The 18,954-nt window shown below is 33.8% G+C and overlaps 1 protein-coding gene across 1 annotated transcript in view; it reads left to right on the top strand.

Moving 5' to 3' along the window:
- LOC132556307 (uncharacterized) overlaps window positions 1–18,954 on the top strand; it is a 136,305-nt gene that overhangs the window by 100,144 nt on the left and 17,207 nt on the right. Inside the window, exons 52-60 of the mRNA XM_060220689.1 lie at window positions 1,072–1,224; window positions 3,672–3,842; window positions 6,369–6,533; window positions 7,615–7,779; window positions 7,988–8,176; window positions 9,607–9,765; window positions 10,977–11,147; window positions 14,185–14,480; window positions 18,667–18,748. Coding sequence (XP_060076672.1) covers window positions 1,072–1,224; window positions 3,672–3,842; window positions 6,369–6,533; window positions 7,615–7,779; window positions 7,988–8,176; window positions 9,607–9,765; window positions 10,977–11,147; window positions 14,185–14,480; window positions 18,667–18,748 — 1,551 coding nt within the window. The remainder of the gene's footprint in view (window positions 1–1,071; window positions 1,225–3,671; window positions 3,843–6,368; window positions 6,534–7,614; window positions 7,780–7,987; window positions 8,177–9,606; window positions 9,766–10,976; window positions 11,148–14,184; window positions 14,481–18,666; window positions 18,749–18,954) is intronic.

Below are 18,954 nucleotides of genomic sequence, written 5' to 3'. Positions count from 1 at the left end.
GGCCTCTTGTTTTTCATGAGAACACCTCCTAACAAATGACACTGAAAAGTTCCAGACTTGTTTTTGGTTGCCAGCTAAGGCATTAGTATGGTGCCCACACATCTAGTTTTATGAAATAAAGGAATTACTGAAAACTTGGAAACAAAGAAATAAATCTCAGACCAGTAAATTTTTACATGTCTAGGTTTTGAGATGCTTAATATATTCCTACCTACAAAGAGCCAGAATGTTCATGCCCTAATGATGACATCAAAGTGTTTTGGTGACTTTGCTCTTAGCCATATTTGAAGTCCCAGAGGTTGAAACAACTGGCAAGCAATACAGGTCTCTTGCTGTGTTTTTTGTAATAACATTTCTCTATTATTATTTAGTAATTGATTACTTATTCATTCTATTTGGGTGGAAATTCTTCAAGAGTTTTACCCCCAATACTTTTGTTAGCTTTATTTTGTTGATGAATTGTTCGTGTTTGTCTAAATTCTCTTAAATTGTTAATCAGTTAAGTTTCTCTTACTTGCCCTCTCTTGAATCACTCAAGAGCAGGTCTTGTGGCTCTTATATCACTTAGGAGCCAAGATTGGCTGCATGCTTCCCTATCTTGAATCGCTCAAGAACTAGGGGCAGTGGACAATACTTCTCCAGATTCACTCTGGAGGTCTAACTTAGTCTATCTTAAATCGCTCAAGATTTCTTTGACCTACTTCTCCTGAATCACTCAGGAGTCAAGTTCTTTTTATTTTACTCGGCCTTTAGTTATCTTGAATTGCTCAAGAGCTATATGACCGACATTTAAATCAATTAAAGTTTTCTTTCTTACCTGGCCTCCTTCAATATGCTAAGGAGGCAACTTTGCAGTTCTAGTTATGTTTATTAGTTATTTAGTTTAGTGTTTGAGTGAGTAGCCTCTGATAGGCCAAAGAGTAGTTTTATATATTTAAGTGTTGTAATATGTGTAATCCACACTTTGCCTCTGTATGTAATAAACAGGTCAACTCTTTCATGTGTTTTAGTTGTATAAAACATCTCTATATTGTTATGTCTGGGAACAAGATTGTCTCATACTTGTTTCAGTTTGGTGTCTACCTGGGTTTGCTGGGTCAGACGAGTGTAAGAAATGCCCACCTGATGAAATAAAACAAATGTCTGGACTGAGAAACTGTGAATCATGTGAAATGACCAAACCCAACTTCACTGCCAATGAAGCCAGAACAGAATGTAATGTTGGTAAGTATTTAGTAATAGAGGTAAGTAGACATACTATGGAGTATAGAAGTAGAAGTGTAAACGATAGGGAATAGATTTATCATGGAATACTTACTTATCATAAAGAGTGGATCAGATCTGCTAATTGATATTATTGATCATACATGAGTTAGTTGCTAGCAACGTTTATCATCAAAAACTTTCTTTTTGTTGAAAATCACTTTTTGATATTCTAGCTAACCTAGGAAAAATAATGCTCTAGCTAATCCTAGAAAAATGACGTTCTAGCTAAACTGAGAAAAATTTATTCCACCATTTCCTAGAAAAATATTATTTTAGCTAATCCTAGAAAAATAATGTTCTAGATAATCTGGAAAAAATTATTCTGGCTAATCCTATAAGACAAATATTATTCTAGCAAAGCTAAGAAAAATAATGTTCTTGCCATCTGTGAAAAAGATGCATCCTATCCTATACAGATTAATGGGTACAGATCAGGGGCTTCTCTAGCATCAATGTCACACTGACAAGCTCTCAGGTTTTCTGTACAGAAGTATATAAACATGATTTGTGCATTATACATTTTTAGACACTGATTTACATTGGGCACAAAAAGTAATGATAAATGATATAGAATAAGAAAACAATTTTGACCCACTTTGAATCCATTTCATTCAAGTGTGTGGTGTATGATTACATAGAAATTTCACAACCCTCCAAAACAAAGTTAAAGTGCCAATGGCGGTGAAAATTCAAAATACTTCAGTGGGTTCAGCAACACCATCAATATTGAGTCAGTCTTCCATTGGCCCCGAAAATGACAAGACATTGGCTTGGCATGCTTTGAATAAGGTGCTGCATATCCATTTGTGGAATTTGTGTCCATTCTTGACGAGCATCAGCAAGCTCCTGTCTGTGACAGTAAGCCACGGGGGATAGGTAATTGTTGCTCTCCTACGCATGCTCGATCAGGTTAAGGTTGGGTGAGGACAGTCCATACACTCAATAGTTTCTGCTTGAAGGTACTCATTCACAAGTCTAGCTCTATTTTGGCAAGCATTGTTGTCCATCAGTACAAACCTAGGGCTGACATCACCTGCAAAGGGTTTTACAATGGGAGAAAGGGTTATAGCCTGGTTCCGTAAACCTGTAAACAGGCAAGTCAGTCCGACCATCAAAACTGATCCCTGCCCAAACCATTACCAAGCCCTCAGAAACAGTCATGCTCAGTGATGTCAGTATACCTCTAACCCATCTCATACCAAACATGCCTCCTGCCATCAAGAAAGCCCACACAAAACCAGGATTCATGCAGTTGCCAGTTAACATGATTAGCTGCCTGTGGCATGTGAGTCGAGTGCGCACAGTTGGTCTGTGAATGCAGTGTTGTGAAGTCTATTCCTTACTATTTGTGCAGAAATTCTTCTTCCAGTTGCTTGATGGAAGTCATCATTGAACCCAGTGGAACTTGCAAAACAATTTCGCTAGTAAGACTGCTTAAATAACAATCCTGACGTGCTGTTGTACACCATGGTCTATCGCATCGAGGTCTCTCAGTGACCTTTCCGGTCACCTGCAGCTGTCCTGTGATGTCTTATGCTGACAAATGTTCAAAACAGGATGCAGAATGACAGAACATTCAGAATAAACACAAAATTTGTTGATAGGTTTGACATTAATCCCACACAGACTTACAATAAAACCACTATTGACAGTTTGATTTTATTCCTGTGTCATAGCAGTTTTGCCACACGTTTACAGTAGGTTGCATGGGCAAATCATTACCAAAAAGTTATTGTGCTTGCATTGGTGATAAAATAGTGGTCCAAGTGTGTCAAGCTAAATTAATTTTAATGACAGAAAAATTCACATATATTAATGATTCTTAATCTTGTGTCTTATATATTATGCTCCCTCAAAATTTCATCCGTCCATCCTTTAATGTCCTGAGCTTTGCCCACACTTAAGCAAGGAACAATCATGAAACTTGGTGTATACATTGGTCATACTAGGCAGTGTGCAATGTACCAAATTTCGGGCCTTTGACCCCTCATTTACAAAGTTACCGCCCTTTGTTAAAATTTCATGTCCAGAGCATAACTTTGCTTTCTTTTATGCTAGGTTAATGAAATTTGGTGTATACATTGATCATACAATGATAATATAGATTGTACCAATGTTAGGGCTCACAACTCTTTCATTACAAAGTTATTGCCCATTGTAAACATTTTATGTTACAAGAATAACTTTGCTTGCATTAAAACAAGGATAGTAAAAACTTGGTTTATACATTGTCCATACTAAGAGGATGTACAGTATACCAAATTTAGGGCCTGCAACCTTTTAATTACAGAAGAATTTCTTTTGTTGAGATTTTGTGTCTGATAAAGTTATTTGTTGGGAGCATTCATTAGTTCCACTGTTACTCATAACATTCAGACAAATTAATGGCATTATTATTATTTCAGATTTTTGTGACAGAGGATTTAAGTATAATGAATCCTCAGTCGAAAAGTGTATTCCCTGTGAACAAGGGACATACAAAACTGAGCGAGGCAGAGCAACCACTTGTCAAACCTGTAATCCTGGTTTTACCACTGCTGGTGTAGCATCAAGAAACCAGTCTGACTGTGACCAGTGTGAGTATTTTAAATTTAATGAACATCTGTCTGTAACCAGTGTGAGTATTATAGACTTAATGAACATCTGTCTGTAACCAGTGTGAGTATTATAGACTTAATGAACATCTGTCTGTAACCAGTGTGAGTATTATAGTTAATGAACATCTGTCTGTAACCAGTGTGAGTATTATAGACTTAATGAACATCTGTCTGTAACCAGTGTGAGTATTATAGACTTAATGAACATCTGTCTGTAACCAGTGTGAGTATTATAGACTTAATGAACATCTGATTGTAACCAGTGTGAGTATTATAGACTTAATGAACATCTGTCTGTAACCAGTGTGAGTATTATAGACTTAATGAACATCTGATCTGTAACCAGTGTGAGTATTAACCAGTGTGAGACTTAATGAACATCTGATCTGTTGTAAACCAGTGTGAGTATTATAGACTTAATGAACATCTGACTGTAACCAGTGTGAGTATTATAGACTTAATGAACATCTGACTGTAACCAGTGTGAGTATTATAGACTTAATGAACATCTGACTGTAACCAGTGTGAGTATTATAGACTTAATGAACATCTGTCTGTAACCAGTGTGAGTATTATAGACTTAATGAACATCTGTCTGTAACCAGTGTGAGTATTATAGACTTAATGAACATCTGTCTGTAACCAGTGTGAGTATTATTAATGAACATCTGTCTGTAACCAGTGTGAGTATTATAGACTTAATGAACATCTGTAATGTGAACTGTATCTGAACATCTGTAACCAGTGTGAGTATTATAGACTTAATGAACATCTGTCTGAAACCAGTGAGAGTATTATAGACTTAATGAACATCTGTCTGGAACCAGTGTGAGTATTATAGACTTAATGAACATCTGTCTGTAGTCTGTGAATTATAGACAGTGTGTAGTATATATAGACTTAATGAACATCTGTCTGTAACCAGTGTGAGTATTATAGATTTAATGAACATCTGACTGTAACCAGTGTGAGTATTATAGACTTAATGAACATCTGTATAACCAGTGTGAGTATTATATTAATGAACATCTGATTGTAACCAGTGTGATCTTTTCATATTATAGACTTAATGAACATCTGTCTGTAACCAGTGTGAGTATTATAGACTTATCTGTCTGTAACCAGTGTGAGTATTATAGACTTAATGAACATCTGTACTTAATGACTTAATGAACTGATGTAACCAGTGTGAGTATTATAGACTTAATGAACATCTGTCTGTAACCAGTGTGAGTATTATAGACTTAATGAACATCTGTCTGTAACCAGTGTGAGTATTATAGACTTAATGAACATCTGTCTGTAACCAGTGTGAGTATTATAGACTTAATGAACATCTGTCTGTAACCAGTGTGAGTATTATAGACTTAATGAACATCTGTCTGTAACCAGTGTGAGTATTATAGACTTAATGAACATCTGACTGTAACCAGTGTGAGTATTATAGACTTAATGAACATCTGTAACCAGTGTGAGTATTATAGACTTAATGAACATCTGTCTGTAACCAGTGTGAGTATTATAGACTTAATGAACATCTGTCTGTAACCAGTGTGAGTATTATAGACTTAATGAACATCTGTCTGTAACCAGTGTGAGTATTATAGACTTAATGAACATCTGTCTGTAACCAGTGTGAGTATTATAGACTTAATGAACATCTGATTGTAACCAGTGTGAGTATTATAGACTTAATGAACATCTGTCTGTAACCAGTGTGAGTATTATAGACTTAATGAACATCTGATTGTAACCAGTGTGAGTATTATAGACTTAATGAACATCTGTCTGTAACCAGTGTGAGTATTATAGACTTAATGAACATCTGTCTGTAACCAGTGTGAGTATTATAGATTTAATGAACATCTGCCTGTAACCATTGTGAGTATTATAGACTTAATGAACATCTGTCTGTAACCAGTGTGAGTATTATAGACTTAATGAACATCTGTCCAGTGTGAGTATTATAGACCAGTGTGAGTATTATAGACTTAATGAACATCTGTCTGTAACCAGTGTGAGTATTATAGACTTATCTGTCTGTAACCAGTGTGAGTATTATGAAATGAACATCTGTCTGTAACCAGTGTGAGTATTATAGACTTAATGAACATCTGTCTGTAACCAGTGTGAGTATTATTGACTTAATGAACATCTGTCTGTAACCAGTGTGAGTATTATTGACTTAATGAACATCTGACTGTAACCAGTGTGAGTATTATAGACTTAATGAACATCTGTCTGTAACCAGTGTGAGTATTATAGATTTAATGAACATCTGACTGTAACCAGTGTGAGTATTATAGACTTAAAAGAGTAATGCTGAGTAATTGGAGACTTCATTGAAAACTAAATCTGGCTGATACCAGTGTGAGTAATTGGAGTCTTAATAGACAACTAAGTCTGACTGTAACCAGTGTGAGAAATTGTTGACTTTATGAATCACAAAGGTGTAAGACATAGTATATTTATTGATTCTAATTGATCTTTTCATATCCATTTCAGTGTACTGTGTGATAGGGAAGTACTACAATGCAACAACTGATTCGTGTCAGCCCTGTAATTATGGTTCCTTCAAGAATACTGTTGGGAACATGAACTGTACAGACTGTGAGTCTGGTTTTACTACATCAGTCACTGGAGCAACCTCTTCCGCATCATGTTCGATCGGTAAGTGTTTCATTACCTCTAATAACTCACTGGTGGTCAATGCTATAAAACTTCACATAGGTAACTCCATTTAAAGTCAGTAGTGTTTGTTATTGGGTTACTCCATTAATAGTCAACAGTATTTGTTCATGATTTACTCTATCAATGGTCAGTAATGTTTGTTCATGAGTTTCTCCATTAAAGGTGAGTAATGTCTGTTCATAAGTTACTCCATGAAAGGTCAGTAATGTTTGTTTATGAGTTACTCCATTAATGGTGAGTAATGTTTGTTCATAAGTTTCTCCATTAATGGTGAGTAATGTCTGTTCGTAAGTTACTCCATTAATGGTGAGTAATGTCTGTTCATAAGTTACTCCATTAAAGGTCAGTAATGTTTGTTCATGAGTTACTCCATTAATGGTGAGTAATGTTTGTTCATGAGTTACTCCATTAATGGTCAGTAATGTTTGTTCATGAGTTTCTCCATTAAAGGTGAGTAATGTCTGTTCATAAGTTACTCCATTAATGGTCAGTAATGTTTGTTCATGAGTTTCTCCATTAAAGGTGAGTAATGTCTGTTCATAAGTTACTCCATGAAAGGTCAGTAATGTTTGTTTATGAGTTACTCCATTAAAGGTGAGTAATGTCTGTTCATAAGTTACTCCATGAAAGGTCAGTAATGTTTGTTTGTAAGTTACTCCATTAATGGTGAGTAATGTCTGTTCATAAGTTACTTCATGAAAGGTCAGTAATGTTTGTTTATGAGTTACTCCATTAATGGTGAGTAATGTTTGTTCATAAGTTACTCCATTAAAGGTGAGTAATGTCTGTTCATAAGTTACTCCATTAAAGGTCAGTAATGTTTGTTCATGAGTTACTCCATTAATGGTGAGTAATGTTTGTTCATGAGTTTCTCCATTAATGGTGAGTAATGTTTGTTCATGAGTTACTCCATTAATGCTGAGTAATGTTTGTTCATGAGTTTCTCCATTAATGGTTAGTAATTGTTGGTCATTTCAAGAAAGCCTATACGTATATGTTCTGCCTTTTATGATGTAAAGTTAAGGTGCTTGTATGTTAACCAAGATTTCTTTGGTTGTAGTTGTATGTCCAGCTGGACAAAAGAGGAACATGCAAACTAATACTTGTGAAGATTGTGGATATGGCCAATACCAACCTAACCCAGGACAAGTGAGCTGTATACAGTGTACTCCTTCTTCATACAGCACCCAATTCACCACCACAGTTTTAGAGTCAGATTGTATACGTAAGTAATTTCTGACAATAGTATTTTTCTGAAAACACTGATGCATTTGTATAGTCAGTATGTATTGTTCTGATCTCTTCCAATCTGTCTTGCTGTTAAAATCCTGGGCTCTAGAGTTGAGCAAATAGAGTAAAATGAACTTATATTTGTTTGCAAATACAAAGGTATGTTTTTATTAGTTCAATGTTTGTTTGTTTTTTTTCCTTAGCAATTTGTGCTCCAGGTTATGAGTATAACACCACCAGCAAAACATGTAATGTATGTGGACTGGGTACCTATAAGTCTTTGAACGGTAATTGGCAAAATGACAGAACGACTGTCATAAACTGTACGTCTTGTCCTGTATTGAAGACAACACCAACAAATGGATCTGTTTCTTTGGCTGCCTGTTCTTTAGGTAAGTATATATAGAGACTTTTGAAGTGAAATCATATAATCATGAATGCCATTTCTTGATCAAGAGGGCATGTGCAGATCTGTGTTGTTGCTTTTTACTGTGTTTTTGAAATCATATTGATCAGTTGATGAACTGAAACCTCTTAAATTGATTTAGATTAGCAAGAACTAGTTTGTAAAACTCTTACTTATTTTATTTTTATTGAATAATTTTGAAAATACATCAATAACATAAAGGATAATTTGTGCATGATTCATTTGCAGACTTTAGTAAATTTTTTGACTGACAATCTTGAAAGATAGTCTTCTGTTGTCTGTTACATCAACAAATTATGGTCAACATAGTATTTACTACATCATAAGAAAGGGTGCTGCTTATATTCTAGTACAGCAAGAAACCTTGTATTATATTCTATTAAAATTACCTCGCGTCCATGATCTGTTGACTGTCCATCCATCCTTAAACAGTTTTCATTTTGTTTCTTGTGAGGTATGGGTTAAATCTCTCTTGTATTCCATATGGAGGTTCCCTTTGCCCCTACTTTGTGTATTTCGTGACCAGTGTGAAGCATAGTAAATGATAGGGAAGGTAGTGAAAAGATGATAAAGAAATATTAAGAAAGAGTAGACAAGGTGGTAACAATGTACTGCAGTTAAGTTATAGATGTGTGAGAGTCTGTGGCTCACCTCTGCCCCATTGATGACTGCAGTTATATTATGATATACCCTGTGCTTCAATCTGTCCCTTAACTTTTCCTTGTTACCACTTTCTTATCTTTATCAATAGACTAGCGTCAATGAAACTTGTTACAAATATATTATATGGTGATAAATCAAACAAGTTTGCGTTGCAGAATTTGGCAATTACTTTGAGCAGAATTATGCATCTTTTATTTGCAAACATAAGCATTGTGTAGAAATGGCAAGAACTTTTTAATTCTCCATTCAATCCCTTACAGATTTTATACAGTGATATCAGATACAAAAGAATTTAATATATATTATGAGTTCTTTTATTATGATACTCATAATACTTAGAATAAAATGGCTAATATGAGTTTTCTTACATAAAATAGTCAATTTGTGTTCATTTTCATAAAATAGCTTACACAAGGTCACTTCCATAAAATGACTTGATATGAGTTCATTTGCATAAAATGGTTTACATTGGAAACTTACATAACATGGCTAATATGAGTTCAGTTATATAGATTGAAGGAGAAAGGATATTATGGTAAAGAAATCCTGGTTTCTGCCATTGGAATAAACAAGTGCATGTAAAAGTGAAATAAATACCTCCACGTGCTGCCAAATGTACTGTGACTCCTCAGTACTCTGAGCAGCTTAATTATACACAAACTAAAACATTTTGTTCTCTGATATTTGTAATATTGCCAATGTTCAGCTATTTATCTCAATAATTTTATTCAGATGTTTGTAATGTTGGAACATACCAGCTTAATGGTGTATGTACACCATGCCAAAGATCTACGTACCAGGATCAAATGGATCAAACTGAATGTAAATCATGTGGCTTGGGAAAAACAACCAGGGTTTTATCTGGAGCTACATCGATTGCTGATTGTATACGTAAGTAAACGAGATATTAAGTATTTTGTTAATCAGTGAATCAGTGAGTCCTGTTGAGGAATTTTTACCAATATTGTATGTCATGATTGAGTACAGTTTTTATAAATACAAAATGTTCTATTCTATAGGTTGTGTTGGAATATTTGGAATACTTCACAGAAGTTACATAGGAATGATAATTACATTTATTTTTAATTCGCTAATAATGTGAAATACTGAAAATTCAACGTTTATATAGACAGGTTCATTGGTAAAATTTATATAGACAGGTTTATAGGTAAAATTTATATAGACAGGTTTATAGGTAAAATTTATATAGACAGGCTTATAGGTAAAGTTTATATAGGAAGGTTAATAGGTAAAGTTTATATAGACAGGTTCATAAGTAAAGTTAATATAGACAGGTTCATAGGTAGATTTATGTAGATAGGTTGATAGGTAAGGTTTCTAAAGACAGGTTCATAGGTAAAGTTTATATTGGCAGGTTCATAGGTAAAGTTCATATAGACAGGTTCATAGGTAAAACTTATGTAGACAGGTTTATAGGTAAGGTTTCTAAAGACAGGTTCATAGGTAAAGTTTATATTGGCAGGTTCGTAAATAAAGTTTATATAGACAGGTTTATAGGTAAAGTTTATAGAGACAGGTTTATAGGTAAAGTTTATAGAGACAGGTTTATAGGTAAAGTTTATAGAGACAGGTTTATAGGTAAAGTTTATAGAGACAGGTTTATAGGTAAAGTTTATAGAGACAGGTTTATAGATAAAGTTTATATAGACAGGTTTATAGGTAAAGTTTATAGAGACAGGTTTATAGGTAAAGTTTATAGAGACAGGTTTATAGGTAAAGTTTATATAGACAGGTTTATAGGTAAAGTTTATATAGACAGGTTTAAAGGTAAAGTTTTTATAGGCCGGCTAATGGGGAACATTTATATAGGTAGATTTATAGGGAAAGTAGATATTGACAGGTTTACAGGGAAAATATAAATCAAAATATATAAATATCTTTAAATAAGCGTTTTGTTACTATCCCTCTACTTGGCATGATCATAGGTAGGAACTGGCAGATCAAATGCATATTTGATCAGAAATAGGTATCAAAAATAGGATTGTGATGTGTTAAATACCATTCTTAATTGTTTGTTTGCAATTTTTTTGTTTTGAATATTGAGTTAATTATATATTCATTATGTTTGTTATTTGATATAGCTGATTGTCCACTTGGAAAAGGATTCAACAACACTGATGGCTCAGACTGTTGTTGTGTTGACTGTGATGAGGGGTATTATGTTGATAAATCCCTTAGTGAATTCTGCATCAGATGTCCTAATGGAAAGACCAATCTGGGACCAGGATCAACCACATGTGATTACACTGCAGGTAACATAAGACAAAAAATTATAATCTTTATAAGTTCAATTAAGTTAACAATGCTTCATATGTTGACACCTGTCACATCACAGCAGCCAAAAATGACTATGACCCAAATAAGGTGACATAAACATTGTCTCTAATGTTATAGTATATATAAATCTGTGTTGTTTCTATTGTTTTAGTATATATATTTATATCTATATTGTCTCTAATGTTATAGTATATATAAATATGTATTGCCTCTAATGTTATGGTATATATAAATATGTATTGTCTCTAATGTTATAGTATATATAAATCTGTATTGTCTCTAATGTTATGGTAGATATAAATATGTATTGTCTCTAATGTTATGGTAAATATAAATTTATATTGTCTCTAATGTTATGGTAGATATAAATTTATATTGAAATAGATGTTATAGTATATATAAATCTGTATTGTCTCTAATGTTATGGTAGATATAAATTTATATTGTCTCTAATGTTATAGTATATATAAATCTGTATTGTCTCTAATGTTATGGTAGATATAAATATGTATTGTCTCTAATGTTACGGTATATATAAATTTATATTGTCTCTAATGTTATTAGCCCACCATCTATTGAAATAGATAGATGGTGGGTTATTCAAGATGGCTGACAAGTGGCCATCTTGGATTTTGGAAATAAAAGTTTGTTACTGCTATTTCTGAGAAAGTACTGGATGGATCTTTCTCAAATTTCATATGCAGTTTCCCCTTGGTCCCTAGTTGTGCATTGTACCTTTTTTGAACTGATTCGCATTCAAGATGGCTGACAAGTGGCCATCTTGGATTTTGGATGTAAAACTTTGTTACTGCTATTTCTTGGAAAAGTACTGGATGGATCTTTCTCAAATTTCATATGCAGGTTCCCCTTGGTCCCTAGTTGTGCATTGTACCTTTTTTTGACTGATTCGAATTCAAGATGGCAGACAGGTGGCCATCTTGGATTTTGAATGTAAAAGTTTGTTACTGCTATTTCTTGGAAAGTACTGGATGGATCTTTCTCAAATTTCATATGCAGGTTCCCTTTGGTTCCAAGTTGTGCATTATACCTTTTTGGACTGATCCGAAATCAAGATGGCTGACAGGCAGCCATCTTGGATTTTGAGAGTAAAATCTTGTTACTGCTATATCTGAGGAAGTACTGGATGGATCCTTCTGATATTTCATAGATATTGGTTTCCCTTGGTCCCTAGTTGTGCATTGTACCTTTTTTGGACTGATTTGAAATCAAGGTGGCCCACAGGCAGCCATCTTGGATGTCGACAGTAATACAGCACAAGCATATTGTCCATTATCCACCTGTAACTGACTGCTATCCAATAATACTTTGGGATCTTTTTCAAATGATATTTGCTAATAGGTGCTTAATAAAAATATCTTGTGCCATCATTGAGTACATTCAATGAAGACCAGTTCATGAACATTTACAACACCTGTAACACACAAAAAAAAATAAACAAATCATCAAGAACTGAAAACAGATCCTCTAATGGTGGGCGCCAAGATCCCTCTGGGATCTCTTGCAGTATATATAAATCTGTATTGTCTCAAATGTTATAGTATATATAAATATGTATTGCCTCTAATGTTATATTATATATAAATGTTATAGTATATATAAATCTGTATTGTCTGTAATGTTATAGTATATATAAATATGTATTGTCTCTAATGTTATATATAAATCTGTATATATAATATATAAATCTGTATTGTCTCTATATATAAATCTGTTATGTTTTAGTATATATATAAATATGTATTGTCTCTAATGTTTTAGTATATATAATATATAAATCTGTATTTTATAGTATATATAAATCTGTATTGTCTGTAATGTTATAGTATATATAAATATGTATTGTCTCTAATGTTATATTATATATAAATCTGTATTGTCTGTAATGTTTTAGTATATAAATCTGTATTTTCTGTAATGTTATAGTATATATAAATCTGTATTGTCTGTAATGTTATAGTATATATAAATCTGTATTGTCTAATGTTTTATTATATAATTCTAAAAATTGAAGCATTGTTTCAGTTTTCATTGTCAGATACCCTGTACTTTCTTTTCATTAACAATAGTTATAATTAACTGTAGTATGTTTATAATTAGAATAAAAACTTCAGTCATTATGAATATCCGTAGCCTTGATACCATCTGCAATAAGTTGAATAAGTACTCCTAAAGATGGGATTCATGTTTCTATACACTTTTTCCTGTAAAAGATAGATTATTGTAAAGAATCCAGCAATTACCAAATTCCTCCAAATCCTTATCAGGAGGCCCCATGATAAAACATTCATCAAAACATCTGACAAAAATTGTTCTGCAAGATTATCCTTGAATTCTACTTTAATTTTCTAATGAAGAATTTCTTTGTGGTATCCTAAAACTTGTACCCTTCATTTGTTTAAAATATTCCTAATCAAAATAAAATGAATTTCGATTCAGAATAATGTCGAAAGTATTAAGTGTAAATTCATTATTTAATTGAGAATTGATCTTTCCTCTGTTTTTGCTCCACCAGTATTTAATGGCCTAATGACCAAGATCATGTGAGATATTGACCTTTTCTGTAAGCACTCATTTTTTTTACTGAGAAAACAACTGTTCAAAACAACCAACATCATCATACTACTGTCTCATTACATTATCTAGGGAGATCATTCTGCTCATATTTGCCGGTTGACTTAACTTGACAGTCCGCAAAACTCGAAATCTTGAATGTTTGGTGGGAAATGAAGGTGTCGAGGTCTACTGTATATACAGTTATAAATAATATGTACAGTGTTCTGTCTACTGTATTATGTGGTGGCCAATATCTGTATATCAAAGCTGTGTTTCCGTATTTGTTGAAATGTATTTGTGAATCAATGTTCGAATATTCATTTAAGTTAAGTTTACTGAATCATATGGCAGTCATTGTGGTAAAAGGATTGACATCAATATAGGAAAGTGAATGTACATCAAATATGAAATAATAAATGTTCATTTCTTGCTTTGCAGTTACACCACCTGTGGAACAAGTAAGAGTGAGGTTCAGATTGAGAATGCAATTAAACAGCATTGATTGTACCAATAGCAACAGTCTAACCATCTTCAGCAATAATGTGAGAAGTAGGGTTATAACCAGGATGAAATCGTTGCCATATAATCTTTGTATTCCAAGTGATTGTTCAAACATCCATTCCATGAACATCTCACTTGCCTCATCTCAAGGTTGTACCCCAGGAAATGGAAATAGAAGGCGCAAGAGGGCTGCAGGCCCAGCTACTGTTAATTTGGATGCTGATGTCCAGCCAGTACCGTATGTGTAACATGTATTGTTAAAACTCTATCTAAAGTATGATAAAAATATACACTGTATATACGAAATGTATAACTCATCCTAAAATAAACAAAATGATCCAAGCCTGAAATTTATCCTTAAAACTCAAACTTGAGAAATCATTATCCTGTGTATTCTAAAAAGATATTTGATTCTAGATCTGTCTGTTTTACTGTTGCATGCTCATTATGAAGTGTATTGTCATCATTTTATGTCTGAAAGTAACAAATTAATGTTTTCAGCAAGATATATTTTTCAGCGGATCAAACATTAAATTGTGTTATGTAGTATCAATGTCTGAAAATAACAAATAACTTGTTTTGGATCAAAATTGTGACCTGATAACTATAGCATATTTATGTCCTGATGACTACAGTACAAGTATGACCTGATGACTACAGTACAAGTATGACCTGATAACTACAGTACAAGTATGTCCTGATGACTACAGTACAAGTATGTCCTGATAACTACAGTACACTTATGTCCTGATGACTTCAGTACACTTATGTCCTGATAACTACAGTACACTTATGTCCTGATGACTTCAGTACACTTATGTCCTGATAACTACAGTACACTTATGTCCTGATAACTACAGTACAAGTATGTCCTGATAACTACAGTGCACTTATGTCCTGATAACTACAGTACACTTATGTCCTGATGACTTCAGTACACTTATGTCCTGATAACTACAGTACACTTATGTCCTGATAACTACAGTACAAGTATGACCTGATGACTACAGTACAAGTATGACCTGATAACTACAGTACACTTATGTCCTGATGACTTCAGTACACTTATGTCCTGGTGACTTCAGTACACTTATGTCCTGATAACTTCAGTACACTTATGTCCTCATAACTACAGTACACTTATGTCCTGATGACTTCAGTACACTTATGTCCTGATAACTTCAGAACACTTATGTCCTGATGACTTCAGTACACTTATGTCCTGATAACTACAGTACACTATGTCCTGATGACTTCAGTACACTTATGTCCTGATAAATTCAGTACACTTATGTCCTGATAACTACAGAACAGTTATGTCCTGATAACTACAGTACAAGTATGACCTGATGACTACAGTACACTTATGTCCTGATGACTTCAGTACACTTATGTCCTGGTGACTTCAGTACACTTATGTCCTGATAACTTCAGTACAAGTATGACCTGATGACTACAGTACAAGTATGACCTGATAACTACAGTACACTTATGTCCTGATGACTTCAATACACTTATGTCCTGATAACTACAGTACAGGTATGTCCTGATAACTACAGTACACTTATGTCCTGATGACTTCAGTACACTTATGTCCTGATAACTACAGTACAAGTATGACCTGATGACTACAGTACAAGTATGACCTGATAACTACAGTACACTTATGTCCTGATGACTTCAATACACTTATGTCCTGATAACTACAGTACAGGTATGTCCTGATAACTACAGTACACTTATGTCCTGATAACTACAGTACACTTATGTCCTGATAACTACAGTACACTTATGTCCTGATAACTACAGTACACTTATGTCCTGATAACTACAGTACACTTATGTCCTGATAACTACAGTACACTTATGTCCTGATGACTTCAGTACACTTATGTCCTGATGACTTCAGTACACTTATGTCCTGATAACTACAGTACAAGTATGTCCTGATAACTACAGAACACTTATGTCCTGATAACTACAGTACACTTATGTCCTGGTAACTACAGTACACTTATGTCCTGATAACTTATGTCCTGATAACTACAGTACAAGTATGTCCTGATATACAGTACACTTATGTCCTGATACTACAGTAACACCTGTATGTCCTGATAACTTTATGTCCTGATAACTACAGTACACTTATGTCCTTAACTACAGTACACTTATGTCCTGATACTACAGTACACTTATGTCCTGATGACACTTATGTCCTGATTATGTCCTGAGAACAAGTATGTCCTGATGACTTCAGTACACTTATGTCCTGATAACTACAGTACACTTATGTCCTGATGACTTCAGTACACTTATGTCCTGATAACTACATTACACTTATGTACACTTATGTCCTGATACAGTACATGTCCTGATGACTTATGTCCCTGATAACTACAGTACAAGTATGTAAGTACACCTGTATGTATACCTGATAACTACAGTACACTTATGTCCTGATAACTTCAATACACTTATGTCCTGATGACTTCAGTACAGGTATGACCTGATAACTACAGTACACTTATGTCCTGATAACTACAGTACAAGTATGTCCTGATAACTACAGTACAAGTATGACCTGATGACTTCAGTACAAGTATGTCCTGATAACTACAGTACACTTATGTCCTGATAACTACAGTACAAGTATGTCCTGATAACTACAGTACAAGTATGACCTATGACTACCTTTACAGTACACTTATGTCCTGATGACTACAGGGTAACACTGTATGTATATACAACCTTTATGTTTAGTGATACTAGGGTACACCTGTATGTATACCATAACTACAGTACACTTATGTCCTGATAACTACAGTACACTATAAACTTATGTCCTGATAACTTTTTATGTCCTGATACTTCAGTAACACCTGATATGTACAGCATATGTCCTGATAACTTATGTTTGATACTACAGTACACTTATGTCCTGATAACTTCAGTACACTTATGTCCTGATAACACAGTACAACAGTACACTTATGTCCTGATACTTCAGTACCTTATAGTTTAGTGATACAGAGTAACACCTGTATGTATACCATATAAACTTTATTTTTATTTTTAGTGATACAGAGTAACACCTGTATGTAAAGCATACAACCTTTAGTTTAGTGATACAGGGTAACACCTGTATGTAAAGCATACAACCTTTAGTTTAGTGATACAGGGTAACACCTGTATGTATACCATATAAACTGTATTTTTAGTGATACAGAGTAACACCTGTATGTAAAGCATACAACCTTTATGTTTAGTGATACAGAGTAACACCTGTATGTAAAGCATACAACCTTTATGTTTAGTGATACAGAGTAACACCTGTATGTATACCATATAAACTTTATGTTTAGTGATACAGAGTAACACCTGTATGTATACCATATAAACTTTATGTTTAGTGATACAGAGTAACACCTGTATGTAAAGCATACAACCTTTAGTTTAGTGATACAGGGTAACACCTGTATGTAAAGTATACAACCTTTATGTTTAGTGATACAGGGTAACACCTGTATGTATACCATATAAACTGTATTTTTAGTGATACAGAGTAACACCTGTATGTAAAGCATACAACCTTTAGTTTAGTGATACAGGGTAACACCTGTATGTAAAGCATACAACCTTTATGTTTAGTGATACAGAGTAACACCTGTATGTATACCATATAAACTTTATGTTTAGTGATACAGAGTAACACCTGTATGTATACCATATAAACTTTATGTTTAGTGATACAGATAACACCTGTATGTATACCATATAAACTTTATGTTTAGTGATACAGAGTAACACCTGTATGTATACCATATAAACTTTATGTTTAGTGATACAGAGTAACACCTGTATGTATACCATATAAACTTTATGTTTAGTGATACAGAGTAACACCTGTATGTATACCATATAAACTTTATGTTTAGTGATACAGAGTAACACCTGTATGTAAAGCATACAACCTTTAGTTTAGTGATACAGGGTAACACCTGTATGTAAAGCATACAACCTTTATGTTTAGTGATACAGAGTAACACCTGTATGTATACCATATAAACTTTATGTTTAGTGATACAGAGTAACACCTGTATGTAAAGCATACAACCTTTAGTTTAGTGATACAGGGTAACACCTGTATGTAAAGCATACAACCTTTATGTTTAGTGATACAGAGTAACACCTGTATGTATACCATATAAACTTTATGTTTAGTGATACAGAGTAACACCTGTATATATACCATATAAACTTTATGTTTAGTGATACAGAGTACTATGAATGAGTTATTCACATCTATACTAGTTTTGTTTGACACAGTGACAGATAAATCCATTTATTGCTTTAGAATTGAGGATTGATAATGTATCTTTTATCCATCATATCACCATCTACTATAACATATTGTTGTAGGGTTCAACGTTAACAGGAGGTGGTGTGACTAGTACACTAGTACAATGTAATGCAGGACAAGTCCTTCGCAGTAATACCTGTGGTAAGTGCAGTGGATGACAATGGTAAAAAGTAAACCTACCAAACTACCGATGAGAAACCAAATATCATCATAGCATCATAGAAGGATGGGACTGAGGTGTTATAGATAGATGGGATAGGGAAGTTATAGAAGGGTTGGACTGAGGTGCTATAGATAGGTGAGACTGAGGTGTTATAGAAGGATTGGACTGAGGTGTTATGGAAGGA

The sequence above is a fragment of the Ylistrum balloti genome, unplaced genomic scaffold, assembly GCF_031769215.1.
Source record: "Ylistrum balloti isolate Yb309-2 unplaced genomic scaffold, AGI_CSIRO_Ybal_v1 Utg370558, whole genome shotgun sequence".
Classification (NCBI taxonomy): Eukaryota; Metazoa; Mollusca; class Bivalvia; order Pectinida; family Pectinidae; genus Ylistrum; species Ylistrum balloti.
This window is presented reverse-complemented; position numbering and strand designations above follow the sequence as displayed.